We start from the raw sequence: 21,698 nt of genomic DNA, 5'->3' as shown, positions 1-21,698 counted from the left end.
CGACTGCTAACCCAGAAGAACATTAAGGCTCATCTGAAATTTACCAAAACACACCTTGATGATCCTCAAACCATTTGGGAGAATGTTCTGTGGATTGATGAGTCGAAAGTGGAACTGTTTGGAAGACAGGAGTCCCGTTATATCTGGCGTAAACCAAACACAGAATTCCACAAAAAGATCATCGTACCTACGGTTAAGCATGGTGGTGGAAGTGTGATGGTGTGGGGATGCTCTGCTGCTTCACGACCTGGGCAACTTGCAATAATTGATGGAAACATGAATTCTGCTCTGTACCAGAAAACCCGAAAGGAGAATGTCCGGTCTTCAGTCCGTAAGTTGAGACTCAAGCGTAACTGGATTACGCAGCAAGTCACCGATCCCAAGCATAAGAGTAAGTTCTAGTCCTTGAAGTAAGTGATGTCCAGATATAGGAAGAGTTTGGGTGCAGTTATAGCTGCTAAAGGTGGCACAACCAGATTTTATGTTAAGGGGGGGGTTGAGGGCAATTAGTTTTTCACATCGATGATAGGTGTTGGATAACTTTTTTGCATCAATAAAAATAAATAAATAAATAATTAAAAAAAAAAACTGTATCGTGTGTTTACTTGAGCTGCCTTTGTTTTACGTTGTGTTTCTTTTGAGCATTTAAAACTATTTAGTGTGAGATAGACACAAATCGTTAGAAAATGCACCGCATCTGAAAGAAGGAATTTGCAGCATGGCATGTCTAAGGCATGTACGCGTGGTGTAGCGGACTATTATAATAGAGCGAACGGTAATCGTTTTCATACCTCCACCGCTAGGCTCTGGAGGCATTACGCTCTCGGGTGGTCCGTGTGTCCATCTGAGATTCTCATTAGCACAAAAGCTCAAGAACGAGTGGATGGATGTTTTGTAGGATTTATAAGGAGTTAGAGTAACATTGTAAGCAGCAGATGAACTGATCCCTGGTGACTCGGGGCACAAGGCAGGGGACACCCTGGACAAGGTCCCGACGATCGCACACACGATGACACACTACGGACAATTTGGAAACGCCAAATCAGTCATGTCTTTGGACTGGAGGAGGAAACTGGAGTATCCAGAGGAAACCCCTGAAGCACGTGGAGAACATGCAAACTCCACACACACTGGGCGGAGGCGGGAATCGAAAACGTTCACATTTTGTGCAAAACTACAGGCTTATGAAGTCAATCAACAAGGATCATGAGCATGAATAGCATAAGAGCATGAATTAGCTGTGTGTGTGTGTGTGTGTGTGTGCGTGTGTGTGTGTTTACCTCTATCCCCATGGACTCCATCATAGTTATCTATGAGCTCCTCAAGAAAAGCTTCGTCCTGCTCCAGTACCTCATCACCCATATAAGGGATGTTGTGGAGAAATGTCTCGTCCTCCACCTGAGAGATAGACAGGGAGCGAGAGAGAGAGAGAGAGACGGGGGAGAGCGAGACAGACAGGGAGAGAGAGAGACAGAGACGGGGGGGGGGGGGGGGGAGAAAGACGGGATGAGAGAGAGTGAGAGAGAGGGGGGGGGGAGACAGGGGGAGAGACAGACAGAGACAGGGGAGAGAGAGAGAGAGAGTGAGAGAGAGACAGGGGGAGAGAGAGACAGGGGGAGAGAGAGACAGAGACAGGAGGAGAGAGAGAGAGAGAGAGAGAGAGAGAGAGAGAGAGAGACAGGGGAGAGAGAGTGAGAGAGTGAGAGAGAGACAGGGGGAGAGAGAGACAGAGACAGGGGAGAGAGAGTGAGAGAGGGGGAGAGAGAGTGAGAGACAGGGGGAGAGAGAGACAGGGGGAGAGAGAGACAGAGACAGGGGAGAGAGAGTGAGAGAGGGGGAGAGAGAGTGAGAGACAGGGGGAGAGAGAGACAGGGGGAGAGAGAGACGGGGGAGAGAGAGAGAGAAAGACAGGGAGAGAGAGAGAGAGACAGGGGGAGAGAGAGACAGGGGGAGAGAGAGACAGGGGGAGAGAGAGACAGAGACAGGGGGAGAGAGAGAGAGAAAGACAGGGAGAGAGAGAGAGAGACAGGGGGAGAGAGAGACAGGGGGAGAGAGAGACAGGGGGAGAGAGAGACAGAGACAGGGGGAGAGAGAGAGAGAAAGACAGGGAGAGAGAGAGAGAGACAGGGGGAGAGAGAGAGAGAAAGACAGGGAGAGAGAGAGAGAGAGACAGGGGGAGAGAGAGACAGAGACAGGGGGAGAGAGAGAGAGAGAAAGACAGGGGAGAGAGAGACAGAGACAGGGGGAGAGAGAGAGAGAGAGACGGGGGAGAGAGAGAGAGACGGGGGAGAGAGAGAGAGAGAGAGAGAGACAGGGGAGAGAGATATTTGTACAGTATATCTGTGTATCACACTGAAATAATAGGACCGAGAATATGCAACATCCCTGTGTGTGTGTGTGTGTGTGTGTGTGTGTGTGTGTGCGCGTGCGCGTGTGTGTTTTGGCCCTTCAAGTGTGTGGGTGTCTAGAGTGTGTAAGTGTATTTGTGTGCGTCATTAAAAGGGTGAGTATTTGGATTATGTGTGTGTGTGTGTGTGTGTGTGTGTGTGTGTGTAAGAGTGGGTGGAAACGTGTTTGGTGTATTAGGGAAAACTTGCAAGAGTGTGAGTGATGTGAGTGATGTGAGTGATGTGTGTGTGTGTGTGTGTGTGTGTACTGATGTACCATGAATGTGAATCTATGTGTAAAGGGATTTATGTGCATCAGTAAGTGTGTGTGTGTGTGTGTGTGTGTGTGTGTGTGTGTGAGGTGTGGGTGTTTTAAAAGCTCCTTTATCTGAGAGCTGACCTATTTTCACAACGACCATCTCAATTCTCTCTCTCTCTCTCACTCACACACACACACACACACACACACACACACACACACACACAAGCACACAAATCTTTACAGACGCAACCTGGTCAGATTTGTGTGTGTGTGTGTGTGTGTGTGTGTGTATTGTCACATGCCACATGCGGTACCATGAAGTTCTGCTGCAAGGGGGACCAGGAGTACATGAATGGTATCCCGGCAACGGTTGTCAGGGGTTTCATGGCAACTGCCTGGCTGGGGAATGATGGAAAGCCGAACTCCACCATGCACTGTTACGGAGACAGAGTGGACACACACACACACACACACACACACACACACCAATTCTTTAGTAGTAGAATTTAAAGCAGGGTATAGCCAGTAACTGAGAGAAATGAAAAGATATGTCACATGATCACATTATGGGATGTACAGAGAGAGTAAACACTGGGTCACATGGAGTAAGACACCATAGCAAGTAATATTTTTGCTAAAAATAAATAAATAAATAAATAAAGGAGAAAAGTTTTGCTTCGGGATGTTTAGCATCACCGTGACCTCTGACACTCCCGTATACACACCACCACTATAAGTCACTCTCACCAGAGAACCAATTACACAGGTCCTTTAGCACGATACCACAGCAGAACCGATCCGGTTTCCTATAGTTTGATGGAGCTATTATACAGCTTCAGATACAGATCTCGCCGAGGTTTTTCGTCATCGTTACGGCCAAAGACGCTCGATTTAGCTGTGGCTTTTTGTTTCCGGCGGAAAATTACTCGAACTGCACGAAATTGTTTCTCACGGTCCTTCTTAGTGATGTTTGTCGGTAAGCGAGACCTTTCCGCTGTACTCGTGTTCAACACGCGTGAATCGAAGAGGGCTTTGTCTGGACGTACGTGTGTGGTGGTGTCACGTTTCGCGTCTCGGCCCAAATCCGCGGTAATTTTGCGGAGTTCTCTCGATTTCGCAGTGGCGAAATTTGCGAGATCCTGGACGGGCTGCCTTATTTTTCTTCTCTTTGTACGGTTTCTGCACGGTAGGTGTCCTCCGGAAAGTCAAACAGAACAACCATCGAACGAGCAAGGTTTAACCAGTTTCCAGCTTAGTTTAGTGGACACTATAGTTATCGTGTCATTAACTGGTAATATACTCGAGATGCACCGATACTAGATCTCTCAGCCGATACCGATAAGCGATTATTCAGAGTGATATCGGCCGATACCGATACCGATACCGATCGTTCTGCCTTTTATGCCTTCTTTTAAACGAATAATAATTAATTCCACAATTCTGAAAGAAATGCAAATAAAAACTTTATTCTCTCCATTTCAGCAAGTTGTTCCACAGTAACTGGTCTCATCAACAGAACACACATTACTCTAATTAACATGAACTCAGTTCTGAAGATTAAAGTAAGATTATTAACTTATCGAATGTTGTTCATTCATAGTAACATTGACTGAAATCTAAAAAAACCCTCCTGTTAGTCTCACATTCACTCTCCACAAACACAAGCATTTCTACACCGTCATTAACATCAAACCGGTCATATATAATATCAACTTTTTATATATTAACATTAACTGGATATGAAATATACTGCTCTACAAATATATTTTCCTGTGCGAGATATACCTTTTTTGTCAACTCATCAACAGTGTACTGGCCCTTTAATTCGGCGTGAGGGCGAGCGGGGATTGACTCGACGCCGAAACTCCCGCTTCACTTCCGCTCACTTCCATCAGTGCGGAGATTACAGACATTACAAACTGCAGTTTCGTCGTCATTCCGCACGAGACACATCGTCTTTACGCACGGCGCGACGTCGATGCGTTTTCCCGCCCTCTTTTGATCGACAGGATATACTCGGCCCTGATCGTCGGATGTTTTTAAACCGTCGGCCGATACGTCGTGCATCTCTAGTTACGATCCACACAGTTATATTGTTATTTTGGTCTCCTTTGGTGTGCGTTGGACGTGCGAAAAATGAAAAGATTTGATGATTTGGATGCGATATGACCGGTGCGATACGTCGCGAGAAAAACCTTCGATTCTCGTTAGATAAATTAGCCTCGTAGTCCCGACGAACCATTACAGAGACATACGGCTGAGCGTCTTGGGGAAAACGGAAATTTGTGTCGATCTGAATTCACGCTGAACCGCTCGATTATGGCTGTGGTGCTCAATGCCGTCTTCGGGACAAGGACGTGATAAATGTGGGAATATTTCAGCTAGTTACCGTAGTCATCAACCCAATTGACCCGAGTCCTAATTTAAAGCTCAACAAAATGAAGTAAAACTAAAGAAAAGCGACGATAGCGGATGTTTTTCGATCGCTTTTAACGCCGTGTAACCGGTCCGGGATTTTCTGTAGGTAGAAAGTGAAATAAATACGACGGTACGTATTCACGCACACCACAGCGCAGCCGAATTCTCCAGTCTGATTGGTCAGAAGGTTTGCGTTATTTTTCGTATAACGGCACGGACAGTAGTTCCAGCTGTAATATTAATGCACGCGTTCTAAAACGCTCGTTTCTATAGTAACAGCTTATCCATAGGGACTTGTATGGAGGGGGGGGGGGACACGCTACATAATCTAATTTAAGGTGAAACGGTGTTAATCGTATTGATTTATTATTATTATTATTACCATCTACAAAAGAGATCCCCTGTTTTAATCTGCTTTGGGATCTCACTTGTAATCGGGTTCTCGTTCCTTCTTGGGTTCTAGGACTGTTTTTGTCTTTGTGTCTGTGTTTTTCTCATACCTTCTTGCTGGCCAGTGAGCCACTCGGTGTGGACAGAGGGATGGACTGGATCCTGAGCTTAGACCACTCCTCATTTAACAGGTCCGTCCTTCCCTCGATCTTGCGCCTATTTGACAGGAACAGAGCCTGCAACACACACACACACACACACACACACACACACACACACACACACACAATGATCCGGTTTTCAGACTCTAAGCCAAGCAGCTTATGCACTAAATGAGCAGGTGACGACTGATGAAGCAGAAATAACAGCTAAGACAATACCGATCACTGAGAAAGCGAGTGAGAAAGGAAATGAGGAAAAAAAGTAAAAGGTTCGGAGAAGACAGACCTGTTCTCGACAAAGTAAATCCCTGTGTAAGGATCCTGACAGTAAGAGCTGCTGATTGTGTGTATACGTGCGTGTATGATTGTGCGCAGGCGTCCTCACTTTCACCTCCTCGGCCTTGCGGAAGCGCTTCAGTTGCCTGAGCCTCATGTACTCAGACTTGACCCTCTTCCTCCACTTCATCAGGCTGCCCGGGGCTTTAGCGGGACAGAGGCGAGCACCGGATGCCTCCTCCATCACCTCCATCGCCTAAAACACCTCAAACACAGGACGGCCGTCACTCAACATACACGTTCAGACGTTCATAACCGATGCCTAGAAGAAAAAAAAATCCTCCTAATGGAAGATTTATGCAGGATTCCACTTTGTTCATCGTTTCGTAGGAGTTCGGGATTACTTTTAATTATTATCGGACACATTTATACAGTATAGCGACCCTGATGTTTGTATAGTTGGATTATTGTGCATAAAATAAATCTGCACAAGGCATTTACAGTGTTCGCTCGTTCATTCATTCATCATTAGTAACTGCCTGGTCGGGGCGGTAGTGATTTAAATGAGTCTACTGGCTTGTTTATATTTTGGGAAACAGGACCGATCTAGATAAATTCGTCTGAAAATATTGTAGGCAGGTACGAACTGGAACTCTCGGACTGAATTTACGGACGGCGCGGCCATTTCTACCTCGTGTGGGATAATTAAGAACGATCACAAAACCCTTTCGGCGATCCCGGTTCAAGTTAAAAATCCAAATACATACACGGGTATTTAGAGCATTGAACAGACAGAGGTACAGATAAAGATACTGGAATTGTGTTACACCCCTTGGGGGCTCTGTGTGTGTGTGTGTGTGTGTGTGTGTGTGTGTGTGTTGGGTAATAGGACTTCCACTTTTTAGTCCAGAGTTTCCTTTGTTTTCATAGTACTTTTATAGACACTGAGTCACATTACAGTGATTCCGGCCTGATAAAGATCCCAGCAGAAGCTTTTCCAGCTTTTCGGAAGATTTCCCGCACTTGCAATGACTCACTGAGACAAACACACACACACACACACACACACAGTCAGACAGAGGGTCCTCACAAATCTTACACATGACTCAAACTTTGTCACTGAAAAGCATCCATGATTGGCTGATTCCCTGTAGCATGTTCGCACGCGCGCGCCCCCTGCTGGACGCAAAACAGAACTGACGTTCACCATTTTTAAAAGGATTTAAATCCCTTCCTCGTTTTCTCGTCATTTCCGGAACTAAACGGAACGTTTTAAACTTCGACTGTGGTGAAGCACGACGCTTTTATTTCACTCCGAAACGATCGCCTGTAACGGTTAGGCTCAAATCGGTCACGGAGGGCGTCATCCAGGGCCACGCGTGACACGCTGTCTGTGAGAGGAGCACGCGCTGCTCGCTGGAAGTGGGCGTGTCCACCGTGCTCGCGTGCGGCCATAGCAAAACGGCACGGAGAAGTGCGTAGGTCACACTTTTGCACATTTCGCAGCCTTTCCGCTTCTCTACACAAGCACCAAAGTCTAATAAATGTTAAGGTTAAAACATTTTGGAGGACATAAAAGATCAATAAAGAGGCTCGAGGCTTCTATATACCGTGGGCGCGTGAACGAAGCGCTCGCTGGCACGCGAACTGGCGTTAGGCTGAAAATACTTCATCAACATGACAACTCCGTCACGCAGCCAACGTCTGGATTTACAGCGCGAGAATAAATAAGAACGCGGCGGAAAAACACACTCGCGAGCGTGCAGATTGACCGTCGCAGTTACATATACTCTCTCTCTCTCTCTCTCTCTCTCTCTCTCACACACACACACACCGTTACCTACCTTCACTCCAGCGGCTCACGCGCAGAACTCCGCGTACCCGCTCTCCGAAAAACAGCAGCAAAGGCGTCCCAGCAGCGAAAACTGACACAGCTATCCCACAGAAACCTTACTGTACTGCTGAGTGCGCGCGACAACTCCTCGGGCCTCCGCGAGCATGCCGAGGCTGTTAGTTACACAATTCGGAGCTGCGCACTTCGCCTGACTCGGACCGAGCTCTGGGTGACGTGTTTATTAGCAGCGTCGTAGAGCGCGGAGGGATAAAAAACACCCCCTACAGCACCGAATACTACACAGCCTGATTAAATACTACACCTCATGATTAAATACTACACAACACTGTACAACTTTATTAAATACTACACCTCATGATTAAATACTACACAACACTATACAACTTTATTAAATACTGCACCTCATGATTAAATACTACACAACACTGTACAACTTTATTAAATACTACACAGCCTGATTAAATACTACACCTCATGATTAAATACTACACAACACTGTACAACTTTATTAAATACTACACAGCCTGATTAAATACTACACCTCATGATTAAATACTACACAACACTGTACAACTTTATTAAATACTATACAGCCTGATTAAATACTACACTTCATGATTAAATACTACATAATACTATACAACTTTATTAAATACTATACAGCCTGATTAAATACTACACCTCATGATTAAATACTACACAACACTATACAACTTTATTAAATACTACATAGCCTGATTAAATACTACACCTCATGATTAAATACTACACAACACTGTACAACTTTATTAAATACTACACAGCCTGATTAAATACTACACCTCATGATTAAATACTACACAACACTGTACAACTTTATTAAATACTACACAGCCTGATTAACTACTACACCTCATGATTAAATACTACACAACACTGTACAACTTTATTAAATACTACACAGCCTGATTAACTACTACACCTCATGATTAAATACTACACAACACTGTACAACTTTATTAAATACTACACAGCCTGATTAACTACTACACCTCATGATTAAATACTACATAACACTGTGCAACTTTATGAAATACTACACCTCATGATTAAATACTACACAACACTGTACAACTTTATTAAATACTACACAGCCTGATTAAATACTACACCTCATGATTAAATACTACACAACACTGTACAACTTTATTAAATACTACACAGCCTGATTAAATACTACACCTCATGATTAAATACTACACAACACTATACAACTTGATTAAATACTACACCTCATGATTAAATACTACACCTCATGATTAAATACTACACAACACTATACAACTTGATTAAATACTACACCTCATGATTAAATACTACACAACACTGTACAACTTTATTAAATACTACACCTCATGATTAAATACTACACAACACTGTACAACTTTATTAAATACTGCACCTCATGATTAAATACTACACAACACTATACAACTTTATTAAATACTGCACCTCATGATTAAATACTACACAACACTGTACAACTTTATTAAATACTACACAGCCTGATTAAATACTACACCTCATGATTAAATACTACATAACACTGTGCAACTTTATTAAATACTACACAGCCTGATTAACTACTACACCTCATGATTAAATACTACACAACACTATACTTTATTAAATACTACACAGCCTGATTAAATACTACACCTCATGATTAAATACTACACAACACTGTACAACTTTATTAAATACTACACAGCCTGATTAAATACTACACCTCATGATTAAATACTACATAACACTGTGCAACTTTATTAAATACTACACCTCATGATTAAATACTACACAACACTGTACAACTTTATTAAATACTACACAGCCTGATTAAATACTACACCTCATGATTAAATACTACACAACACTGTACAACTTTATTAAATACTACACAGCCTGATTAAATACTACACCTCATGATTAAATACTACATAACACTGTGCAACTTTATTAAATACTACACCTCATGATTAAATACTACACAACACTGTACAACTTTATTAAATACTACACAGCCTGATTAAATACTACAACTTGATTAAATACTACACCTCATGATTAAATACTACACAACACTGTACAACTTTATTAAATACTACACCTCATGATTAAATACTACACAACACTGTACAACTTTATTAAATACTGCACCTCATGATTAAATACTACACAACACTATACAACTTTATTAAATACTGCACCTCATGATTAAATACTACACAACACTGTACAACTTTATTAAATACTACACAGCCTGATTAAATACTACACCTCATGATTAAATACTACACAACACTGTACAACTTTATTAAATACTACACCTCATGATTAAATACTACACAACACTGTACAACGTTATTAAATACTACACAGCCTGATTAAATACTACACCTCATGATTAAATACTACATAACACTGTGCAACTTTATTAAATACTACACCTCATGATTAAATACTACACAACACTGTACAACTTTATTAAATACTTCACAGCCTGATTAAATACTACACCTCATGATTAAATACTACACAACACTGAACAACTTTATTAAATACTACACCTCATGATTAAATACTACACAACACTGTACAACTTTATTAAATACTACACAGCCTGATTAAATACTACACCTCATGATTAAATACTACACAACACTATACTTTATTAAATACTACACAGCCTGATTAAATACTACACCTCATGATTAAATACTACACAACACTGTGCAACTTATTAAATACGACACCTCATGATTAAATACTACACCTCATGATTAAATACTACACAACACTGTACAACTTTATTAAATACTACACAGCCTGATTAAATACTACACCTCATGATTAAATACTACACAACACTGTGCAACTTTATTAAATACTACACCTCATGATTAAATACTACACAACACTGTACAACTTTATTAAATACTACACAGCCTGATTAAATACTACACCTCATGATTAAATACTACACAACAGTATACTTTATTAAATACTACACAGCCTGATTAAATACTACACCTCATGATTAAATACTACACAACACTGTACAACTTTATTAAATACTACACCTCATGATTAAATACTACACAACACTGTACAACTTTATTAAATACTACACTTCATGATTAAATACTACACAACACTGTACAACTTTATTAAATACTACACCTCATGATTAAATACTACACAACACTGTACAACTTTATTAAATACTACATAGCCTGATTAAATACTACACCTCATGATTAAATACTACACAACACTGTACAACTTTATTAAATACTACACAGCCTGATTAAATACTACACCTCATGATTAAATACTACACAACACTGTACAACTTTATTAAATACTACACCTCATGATTAAATACTACACAACACTGTACAACTTTATTAAATACTACATAGCCTGATTAAATACTACACCTCATGATTAAATACTACACAACACTGTACAACTTTATTAAATACTACACAGCCTGATTAAATACTACACCTCATGATTAAATACTACACAACACTGTACAACTTTATTAAATACTATACAGCCTGATTAAATACTACACTTCATGATTAAATACTACATAATACTATACAACTTTATTAAATACTATACAGCCTGATTAAATACTACACCTCATGATTAAATACTACACAACACTATACAACTTTATTAAATACTACATAGCCTGATTAAATACTACACCTCATGATTAAATACTACACAACACTGTACAACTTTATTAAATACTACACAGCCTGATTAAATACTACACCTCATGATTAAATACTACACAACACTGTACAACTTTATTAAATACTATACAGCCTGATTAAATACTACACTTCATGATTAAATACTACATAATACTATACAACTTTATTAAATACTATACAGCCTGATTAAATACTACACCTCATGATTAAATACTACACAACACTATACAACTTTATTAAATACTACATAGCCTGATTAAATACTACACCTCATGATTAAATACTACACAACACTGTACAACTTTATTAAATACTACACAGCCTGATTAAATACTACACCTCATGATTAAATACTACATAACACTGTGCAACTTTATTAAATACTACACCTCATGATTAAATACTACACAACACTGTACAACTTTATTAAATACTACACAGCCTGATTAAATACTACACCTCATGATTAAATACTACACAACACTGAATAGCCTGATTAAATACTACACCTCATGATTAAATACTACACAACACTGTACAACTTTATTAAATACTACACAGCCTGATTAAATACTACACCTAATGATTAAATACTACACAACACTGTGCAACTTATTAAATACTACGCAGCCTGATCAAATACTACATCTCATGATTAAATACTACACAACACTGTACAACTTTATTAAATACTACACAGCCTGATTAAATACTACACCTCATGATTAAATACTACACAACACTGTACAACTTTATTAAATACTACACAGCCTGATTAAATACTACACCTCATGATTAAATACTACACAACACTGTACAACTTTATTAAATACTACACAGCCTGATTAAATACTACACCTCATGATTAAATACTACATAACACTGTGCAACTTTATTAAATACTACACCTCATGATTAAATACTACACAACACTGTACAACTTTATTAAATACTACACCTCATGATTAAATACTACACAACACTGTACAACTTTATTAAATACTACATAGCCTGATTAAATACTACACCTCATGATTAAATACTACACAACACTGTACAACTTTATTAAATACTACACAGCCTGATTAAATACTACACCTCATGATTAAATACTACACAACACTGTACAACTTTATTAAATACTATACAGCCTGATTAAATACTACACTTCATGATTAAATACTACATAATACTATACAACTTTATTAAATACTATACAGCCTGATTAAATACTACACCTCATGATTAAATACTACACAACACTATACAACTTTATTAAATACTACATAGCCTGATTAAATACTACACCTCATGATTAAATACTACACAACACTGTACAACTTTATTAAATACTACACAGCCTGATTAAATACTACACCTCATGATTAAATACTACACAACACTGTACAACTTTATTAAATACTATACAGCCTGATTAAATACTACACTTCATGATTAAATACTACATAATACTATACAACTTTATTAAATACTATACAGCCTGATTAAATACTACACCTCATGATTAAATACTACACAACACTATACAACTTTATTAAATACTACATAGCCTGATTAAATACTACACCTCATGATTAAATACTACACAACACTGTACAACTTTATTAAATACTACACAGCCTGATTAAATACTACACCTCATGATTAAATACTACATAACACTGTGCAACTTTATTAAATACTACACCTCATGATTAAATACTACACAACACTGTACAACTTTATTAAATACTACACAGCCTGATTAAATACTACACCTCATGATTAAATACTACACCTCATGATTAAATACTACACCTCATGATTAAATACTACACAACACTGTACAACTTTATTAAATACTACACAGCCTGATTAAATACTACACCTCATGATTAAATACTACACAACACTGAATAGCCTGATTAAATACTACACCTCATGATTAAATACTACACAACACTGTACAACTTTATTAAATACTACACAGCCTGATTAAATACTACACCTAATGATTAAATACTACACAACACTGTGCAACTTATTAAATACTACGCAGCCTGATCAAATACTACATCTCATGATTAAATACTACACAACACTGTACAACTTTATTAAATACTACACAGCCTGATTAAATACTACACCTCATGATTAAATACTACACAACACTGTGCAACTTATTAAATACTACACAGCCTGATTAAATACTACACAACACTGTACAACTTTATTAAATACTACACAGCCTGATTAAATACTACATAACACTGTACAACTTTATTAAATACTACACAGCCTGATTAAATACTACACCTCATGATTAAATATTACACAATATACTATACAACTTTATTAAATACTACACAACCTGATTAAATACTACACAATATGAAACTGTGCAACTTTAAATACCACACAGCCTGATTAAATACTCCACACCATACTATAAAAACTTTATTAAATACTACACAACATCATTAAATATGCAGCAAGATTTAAATAATACACAGCATGATTAAATACTAAACAACATTATACTATAGAACTTTATTAAATACTATGCAGTCTGATAAATACTACAAAACATGATACTCTGCAACATTACTAAATGCTACACAGCCTTATTAGATACTACACAACCTAATTAAATGCTACATAGCCTGAGTAAATACTACACATAATATACAACTTAATTAACTACTACACAGCCTGATTAAATATCACACAACCTTATAAAGCACTACACACCATGATACCATACAACCTTATAAAGTACTACACTGCCTAATGAAATACTACATAACATGATTAAAACATATACAGCCTGATTAAATACCTCACAGCTGGATTAAATACTACACAAAGTAATTATACTGCCCTCCACTAATATTGGCACCCCTGGTAAATATGAGCAATGAAGGCTGTGAAAAATTGTCTTTATTGTTTAACCTTTTGATCTTTTGTTTAAAAAAAAATCACAAAAATACTCTGCTCTCATGGATATCAAACAATTGCAAACAAAACACAGGCTTATTAAAAAATATCTTTGTTAAAAATAGGTGCGCCACAACAATTTTTAGTAAACCCTTTTAGTAAATACTTTGTGCTACCTCCCTAGATAACAAGATAACAGCTCTGAGTCTTCTCCTATAACACCTGATGAGGTTGGAGAATACATGGCGAGGGATCTGAGACCGTTCCTCCATACAGAATCTCTCCAGATCCTTCAAATTTCGAGGTCCACACTAGTGGAATCTCCTCTTCAGTTCACAGCACAGGTTTTCTATTTGTTTCAGATCAGGGGACTGGGATGGCCTGGCAAGACCTTGATTTTGTGGTCAGTAAACCATTTTTGTGTTGATTTTGGCAGAGGCAGTCAGGTTTTCATTTTATATCTGTTGATTATTGACAGAGTCCATGATGTCATGTATCCTAACAAAATGTCCAGCTCCTCTTGCAGAAAAACAGCCCCAAAACAGATAAGAGCCACCACCAGTGGGGGAAATAAATATTGGACATGTCAAAAAAAAAAAAAAAACAGTAAATTTTTTTCCAATGAGGTTATTCACATAAGATTTTCAAGAGACATCAGTATTAACTCAAGAAATACAGAAATATAAAGAATACACAACAATAAAATCCATAAATGAAGTTATGTGTAATAAAGAGGACTGACACAGGAAAAAAGTACTGAACACGCTAAATGAAATGTATTTAATACTTAGTGGAGAAGCTTTTGTTTGTAATGACGCTTCAAGACGCTTCCTGTATGAAGAAATTAATGGGCCGCGGTATTTGGTCCATTCTTCTTAACATATTGTGTTTAAATCTTGTTCAGTTGGATTCGAGTCAGGTGATTGACTGGGCCGTTCTAACACCTTGATTTTTTTTCTTTTAAACCAATTGAGAGTTTCCTTTGCTGTATGCTTCGGATCGTTGTCCTGCTGGAAGTCCACCCACGTCTCATCTTCATCATCCTGGTGGATGGCAGCAGATTCTTCTCAAGAATCTCCCGGTAAAGGGCTCCGTTCATCGTTCCTTCAGTTATATGAAGTCTGCCAGCACCATGTGATGAAAAACAGCCGCACACCATGATGCTTCCACCTCCAGACTTCACTGTTGGTGTAGTTTTAAGGGTGATGTGCAGTGGAATTTTGCTCTCGTCTGATCAGACTACACTCTCCCAGTATTTCATAGGCTTGTCCAAATGAGTTGTAGCGAACTTTAAACGAGCTTCGACATGCCTTTGCTTTAGTAATGGAGTCTTGTGGTGTGAGTGTGAGCAGTGGAGTGCATTGCCTATCGTTTTCTCAGTGACAATGGTGCCTGTTGCCTCCAAGTTGCTTCCGCTTGCAGATAATGGCCCCAATTGTACTTTTTGATGCTTTTACCCATCATGAGATGTTTCTTGTGTGACACATTGGTAAGGAAAAGCCTTTTTATAGCCCTTCAATTTATTAACCTAGCTGATATTAATCTGCACATATAGGGGGTGTAATTACTTACGTTTTCTAGCTGGTTCCTTGCCTTACCTTGCCTTGGAGAACTGCTTTTTCTTAGCGTGTTCAATACTTATTTCCCCGTGTCATTCCACTTTATTCCACATAACTTTATTTATGGACTTCAATGTTGTGAATTCTTTATATTTGCAGATTCCCTGAGTTAATACTGATGTCTGGTGAAAATGTGAATAACCTCACTGGAAATATATTTACTGAAAAAAATGTTGATGTGTCAATACTTATTTCCCCCCGCTGTATACCCCTATATATGGTTGTAATGGTTGAACAAGTTCCTGTTCCTGGTCACCCAGGTGTACTAAAAGAAATGTCAAATATCAATGGGAGATTATATTATATTATATTATATTGGCAAGCCAATAATTGTTGCACACCTAAACATATATAAATAAAACATTTATAACATATATATATATATATATATATATATATATATATATATATATATATATATATATATATATATATACAATTTGATAAACCTGTGTTGTGTTTGCAATCGTTTGATATCCATGAGAGCAGAGTATTTTTGTGAATGTTTTGAACAAAAGATCAAAAGGTTAAACTGACAATTTTTTAAAAATAAAGACAATTTTTCACAATTTTTCATATTTACCAAAGGTGCCTCGATTAAACTACATTATGTAATATTTAATATTACATGGTCTGATTAAATATTCCACAACTTGATTACATGCTACACAGCCAAATAAAACATTACACAACCCGATTAAATATTACATAACCTGAGTAAATACTGCACAGCATGGATAAATACTCAATATTATATATTTGTAAATAATGTTATTATTGTTGTTGTTATTATTGTGACCTTTTATAAGTATCATGGATATTTATTATTGTTATTATTATTATTATTATTACTACTACTACTACTACTACTACTATTGCTGTTGTTGTGACCTTTTATAAGTATCATGGCTATTTATTATTATTATTATTATTATTATTATTACTACTACTACTATTATTGCTGTTGTTGTGACCTTTTATAAGTATCATGGCTATTTATTATTATTATTATTATTATTATTATTACTACTACTGCTATTACTACTATTGCTGTTGTTGTGACCTTTTATAAGTATCATGGCTATTTATTATTATTATTATTATTATTACTACTACTACTACTACTATTATTGCTGTTGTTGTGACCTTTTATAAGTATCATGACTATTTATTATTATTATTATTATTAACATTGTTATTATTGTTGTTGTTGTTACATTTTATAACTATCATGACTATTCATTATTATTATTATTATTGTTGTTACCTTTTATAAATATCATGGCTATTTATTATTATTATGATGATGATGATGAAGATTATTATTATTATTATTAAAACTATTTAAAAAGTGTAAAAGGTCTATAAGACCCCACCCTGTCCGGGACTTTATTAAAGCTGATTTTGCGTCATCATTGTGATTTCCGGACCGTTAGATGACTTGGTTGCAGTAGCACGCGCACCTGGCCACTGTTTCCGTTCCCACAATTCCTGTAACCGTTACTCAGACAACCGAACAACAAACACAGTTGTGTTCACCTGCTTCCTCCGCGTGCTCAGCTGTGGTGTACTGTTCACATGTTCGCACTCGGCTGATGGCTAGTAAGCTAACGCTCTGGCTAGCCGCGTCGGTCTCGCGGTACCGAAAGGAAAACAGTGACCATGACGTCATCGCAAGTTCCGATTACAGAGGTTTAACTGTACCCAAGTGCACGCGCGCTACTCGGTTAACCCACTATGCACCGAGTACACCAGCGAGTGACCCAGTGGACGGAATGGGACACAGCCTCCTAGTGGACGCGTTTTCTCCGCGTGCTGTTTGCCTCTCTCGCTCGGAGTAGAGGCAGAGGGCGCGAGCGCTGCGGAAGTGCCCCGCTGCTGACTCACAGCGGGCGCGAGAGCACGGCTGGAATGACGTAGAGTCTGCCTGAGCATTCAAGCTCATACTTGGAGGCAAACACTCACTCACTCATTCACTCCAAAAGAACCGCTCGACACCCTAAACATGTTAGAACCCGTCATAGAATTCGTAATGGTTTTAATGGGAATCGTATTAGTTCTAATGGAAACTGTAATGGTCCCTGTGTGTATCTAGTGGTAATTTGTTGCTTTCTGTTAGTGGCATGTTATGTGTACTGTAGTGGATACCATTAAGGATTAGTAATGGTAATGGTTTTAATGGTTAGCTGATGGTTTGTAATGGTATTTGTAGTGGAAACCATTAGAATTTCTGTGATGAGTTGTATTGTTTTTTTTTTTTTGTTTTTTTTTTTTTTTGGGGGGGAGGTTCTTCTGCAGGGTGTACACCCATTCATACAGTTATCCAGCCAGCCAATCATGTGGGAGCTGTACAACACGTAAAATCAGATGCAGATAAGAGTTTGTGCATGTCGAAGAGTTCACACAGAAAGGTGCGAAAACATAAAATAAAATGAAAAAAAAACATCCAGTGAGCGGGAAGTTCTGCAGAGAGATACACCTTGTTGATGAGAAAGGTCAGAGGAGAACGGCCAGACTGGTTTGAGCTCACAGGAAAGCGATGCTAACTCCAATAATCACTCTTTACAAGCGTGGTGAGCAGAAAAGCATCTCACGACACATTAAACCTCGAGGTGGATGGGCTACAACAGCAGAAGACCAAGTTTCAGCCAAGAGCAGGGATCTGAGGCTACAATGAGGATCAAGTTCTTACTGTAGATGAATGGATTTAATAGAAGAAGATTTCGTTTTTAAAACCAAATTGCACCGAGCATTTTCTTCCACCAGATGGCAGCATGATGTCATTTTTGAAGCTCGGCAAGTGCGTCAAACCCCATGGTGTAACACAACATTCAACCCACCGTCATCGACTTCATATCCTCTCTTAACCACGGCCAAATGGTGACTCGGACATTTTGGGAGAACAGAAAGTAAATGACGGCCAATAACAGAATTATAAAACTAATCACTGCTCAATTTTATTTTATTTTTTTGTACGACATTGTACTTAGAAAAAAAAAAGTTATTCTCATTCTATTAGGGGACAAAACCAACCAATTTAAAATCATTAAGGGTTTCTCATATAGTTTTGATCTCGTATAGTATAGGATCGCTTCAAAAATATGAGCGCATTTCGACACGTGATACTGGGAAATCGCACACGTGCACTCATGTAAACACACGTGACGTCACGTGAATGATATGTAACAAAATGAAAACACATGTAGTGCATGCGGGGGGGGGGGGGAAACACGTGAAAGTATCAGGTGAAAAGTCACCATGTGGGGGGGGGACCAACAAAAAACGTGAGAAATATCACGTGTAAAACCCACATGTGGAAAAGTCACCCGTGACGTGTGCATGTGTGCGTAAGTAAAACCTTTATACAAAGGAAACCCCTGATGAAGACTTTTTCGAAGAGTGTGTTTACAGGTGCTGGGGTTGAGTGAACAAGCTGTTCAATGGCATTCAATGCGTTTCTCACACATGCAGATATATAATAGTAAATACTATGCATATTGTTATACATATATTACAACATTATAAATGATAGATATACTCAACACACAAGACCTTGAAAATATACTCTTTTTTTTACCTGCATGCCTGAGCAGAGGAGTCACAGGAGTCCCTATAAAGAGACTATAAACCATTTTGCGTCAGCCGACTGATCCGAGTATTTTAAAGACGGCTCCTGGTGAGCCAGGTGTATTTCTCATATCAGCACGCCCTTGAGACACGCTCAGCATCTGGCTCGTCTTTTGCGAAGATGATTCCAGTCTTCTACCAAGCTTGACTGTCACCGTCTCTCTCGTATCTGAGGGAAATTATTGTGGTATAAGAGCAATAAAACACTTATTCCTCTTGTTGGACGTAGTGTTTTTGGAAAATGATCCCACTTCCGAGCGATACCAGTAGCTTCCTCTTCGTGTCAGGGTGTGCCATTGGTTATTTTCACATAACAGCACACCCACAAGTGGTCGATTAAGCTTTAGGTATTAATTAGTACACTAAATACGTTACTTGCTTAGAATTTGTTTGGATTCTGGTTGTACAAATCCTTTCAGGTGACATGGCTAGGTTTTATTCAATGGTTAAAGGGACAGACTTGGGCTCGCAGGGGGACATGCTGCTTCCAACATGTGCTCCAAATCTGTTTAGCTTGCATGATCAATGACAATGCAAGACACTGCCAAAGATCTCTTTGAAATGGCGTGTCCATGATGTTGGACTACAGAACGTTTGCTGTCTGGATTATTTTCCAGAACACTTCAGATCACTTAAACACGTCAACTATGTGAGCTCCAGGTGAGGAAGTCATTTCTAAGGACACTTTTACACTTTTTGCCAAGTCTGAATCAGAGCGAAATTAAGACTTTTGGTTTGTTTGGTACCGTATATGGTTTGGTTTGGCTTGATCCATCCATCCAGTTTCTGTATCACTTATCCTACATAGGGTCGTGGTGGTGGTGGTGGTGGGGGAGGGGAGTGTTATAGTTCCTGGAGCCTATCCCACAAGGTGGGAGACACCCTGGATGGGGTGCCAACCCACTGCACGGCACAATCACACACGTTCGAACATTCCAGAGAACACAACATTTTTGTAGCTCTACTGTCCTTTGGTTCGGTTTGGGCTTTGAGGCTCAGGTTTACAAAAAAAAAAGCGCCAACCCAAAACACATACCACGTTTGGTTCACTTCCTGCAATCAGGTCGATTCAGAGTCGAATCTTAGTGATTAGCACGTTCGAATCACACCTCCAGGGTCGGGGGTTCGATTCCCACCGTGGTCCTGTGTGTGCGGAGTTCGCATGTTCTCCCCGTGCTGCGGGGGTTTCCTCCGGGTACTCTGGTTTCCTCCCCCAGTCCAAAGACACGCATGGTAGGCTGATTGGCGTGTCTAAAGTGTCCGTAGTGTATGAATGGATGTCTGGATATGTAAGTGATTGTTCCCTGCGATGGATTGGCACCCTGTCCAGGGTGTACCACGCCTTGTCCCCGATGCTCCCTGGGATAGGCTCCAGGTTCCCCCGTGACCGTGAAAAGGATAAGCGGTATAGAAGATGGATGGATGTATGAGTGTAATTGCTGTGTTTTTATCTCACTAAAGAATTACACAGGTGGGAAAACACGCCAGGGTTTCTTTGCAATAGACTATCTCACCTTCACATCCAAGTCAAGTCAAATCAAATCTGCACTAAGCTGCTACTCAAGTACAGAATGTGAAATCATGCAATGGCCAGTTAAATCAAATCCGAGTCAAGTCTCAAATCATGGATAAGTCTACAGTATGATTGGAAGGTCATGATTTCAAATCCAGGTATCATCAACCTGCCAATATTGGGCCCCTGAGCAAGAACCTAAACCCTACACCGCTATGTTGTATCCCGTCTCGGTTGTAAATGGCGTGGATTAAGGCATCGACCAAATAAGGTAAATGTAAACGCAACCCTTCGTCGATGTTAAATTCTTGCCCCCGTACCAGTAGTAGCTCAGCTGGAACGTTGTGAGTTCAAATCACAGAAGAGCCACTGATGGTCCGTCGGGCAAAGAGCCTCCACCCTCAACTGCTCAGCTAAACAAATGAATACATATACATGTAGAAGCAATACAGAGAAGACTCTTCGCTCTTACACTGAGCTTGA

The 21,698-nt window shown here is 39.2% G+C and overlaps 1 protein-coding gene across 10 annotated transcripts in view; it reads right to left on the bottom strand.

Moving 5' to 3' along the window:
• The window catches only part of ezh1 (enhancer of zeste 1 polycomb repressive complex 2 subunit), a 32,512-nt gene extending 14,693 nt beyond the window's left edge, over positions 1-17,819 (bottom strand). The window contains exons 1-5 of one of the 10 annotated variants that reach the window (XM_047162087.2): positions 17,615-17,819; positions 5,905-6,150; positions 5,568-5,693; positions 2,964-3,083; positions 1,281-1,398 (exon numbers count right to left, since the gene is read on the bottom strand). In XM_047162087.2, the coding sequence (XP_047018043.1) occupies positions 1,281-1,398; positions 2,964-3,083; positions 5,568-5,693; positions 5,905-6,147 (607 nt within the window). In that variant the 5' untranslated portion in view covers positions 6,148-6,150; positions 17,615-17,819. Of the gene's footprint in view, positions 1-1,280; positions 1,399-2,963; positions 3,084-5,567; positions 5,694-5,904; positions 6,217-7,738; positions 7,979-17,614 lie in introns of those variants that run through there. The other 9 variants (XM_047162092.2, XM_047162082.2, XM_047162076.2 and 6 more) reach the window with 9 other exon arrangements.
• Between the last annotated feature and the right edge of the window lie 3,879 nt (positions 17,820-21,698).

Source organism: Ictalurus punctatus, chromosome 2 (genome assembly GCF_001660625.3).
Source record: "Ictalurus punctatus breed USDA103 chromosome 2, Coco_2.0, whole genome shotgun sequence".
Classification (NCBI taxonomy): Eukaryota; Metazoa; Chordata; class Actinopteri; order Siluriformes; family Ictaluridae; genus Ictalurus; species Ictalurus punctatus.
This window is presented reverse-complemented; position numbering and strand designations above follow the sequence as displayed.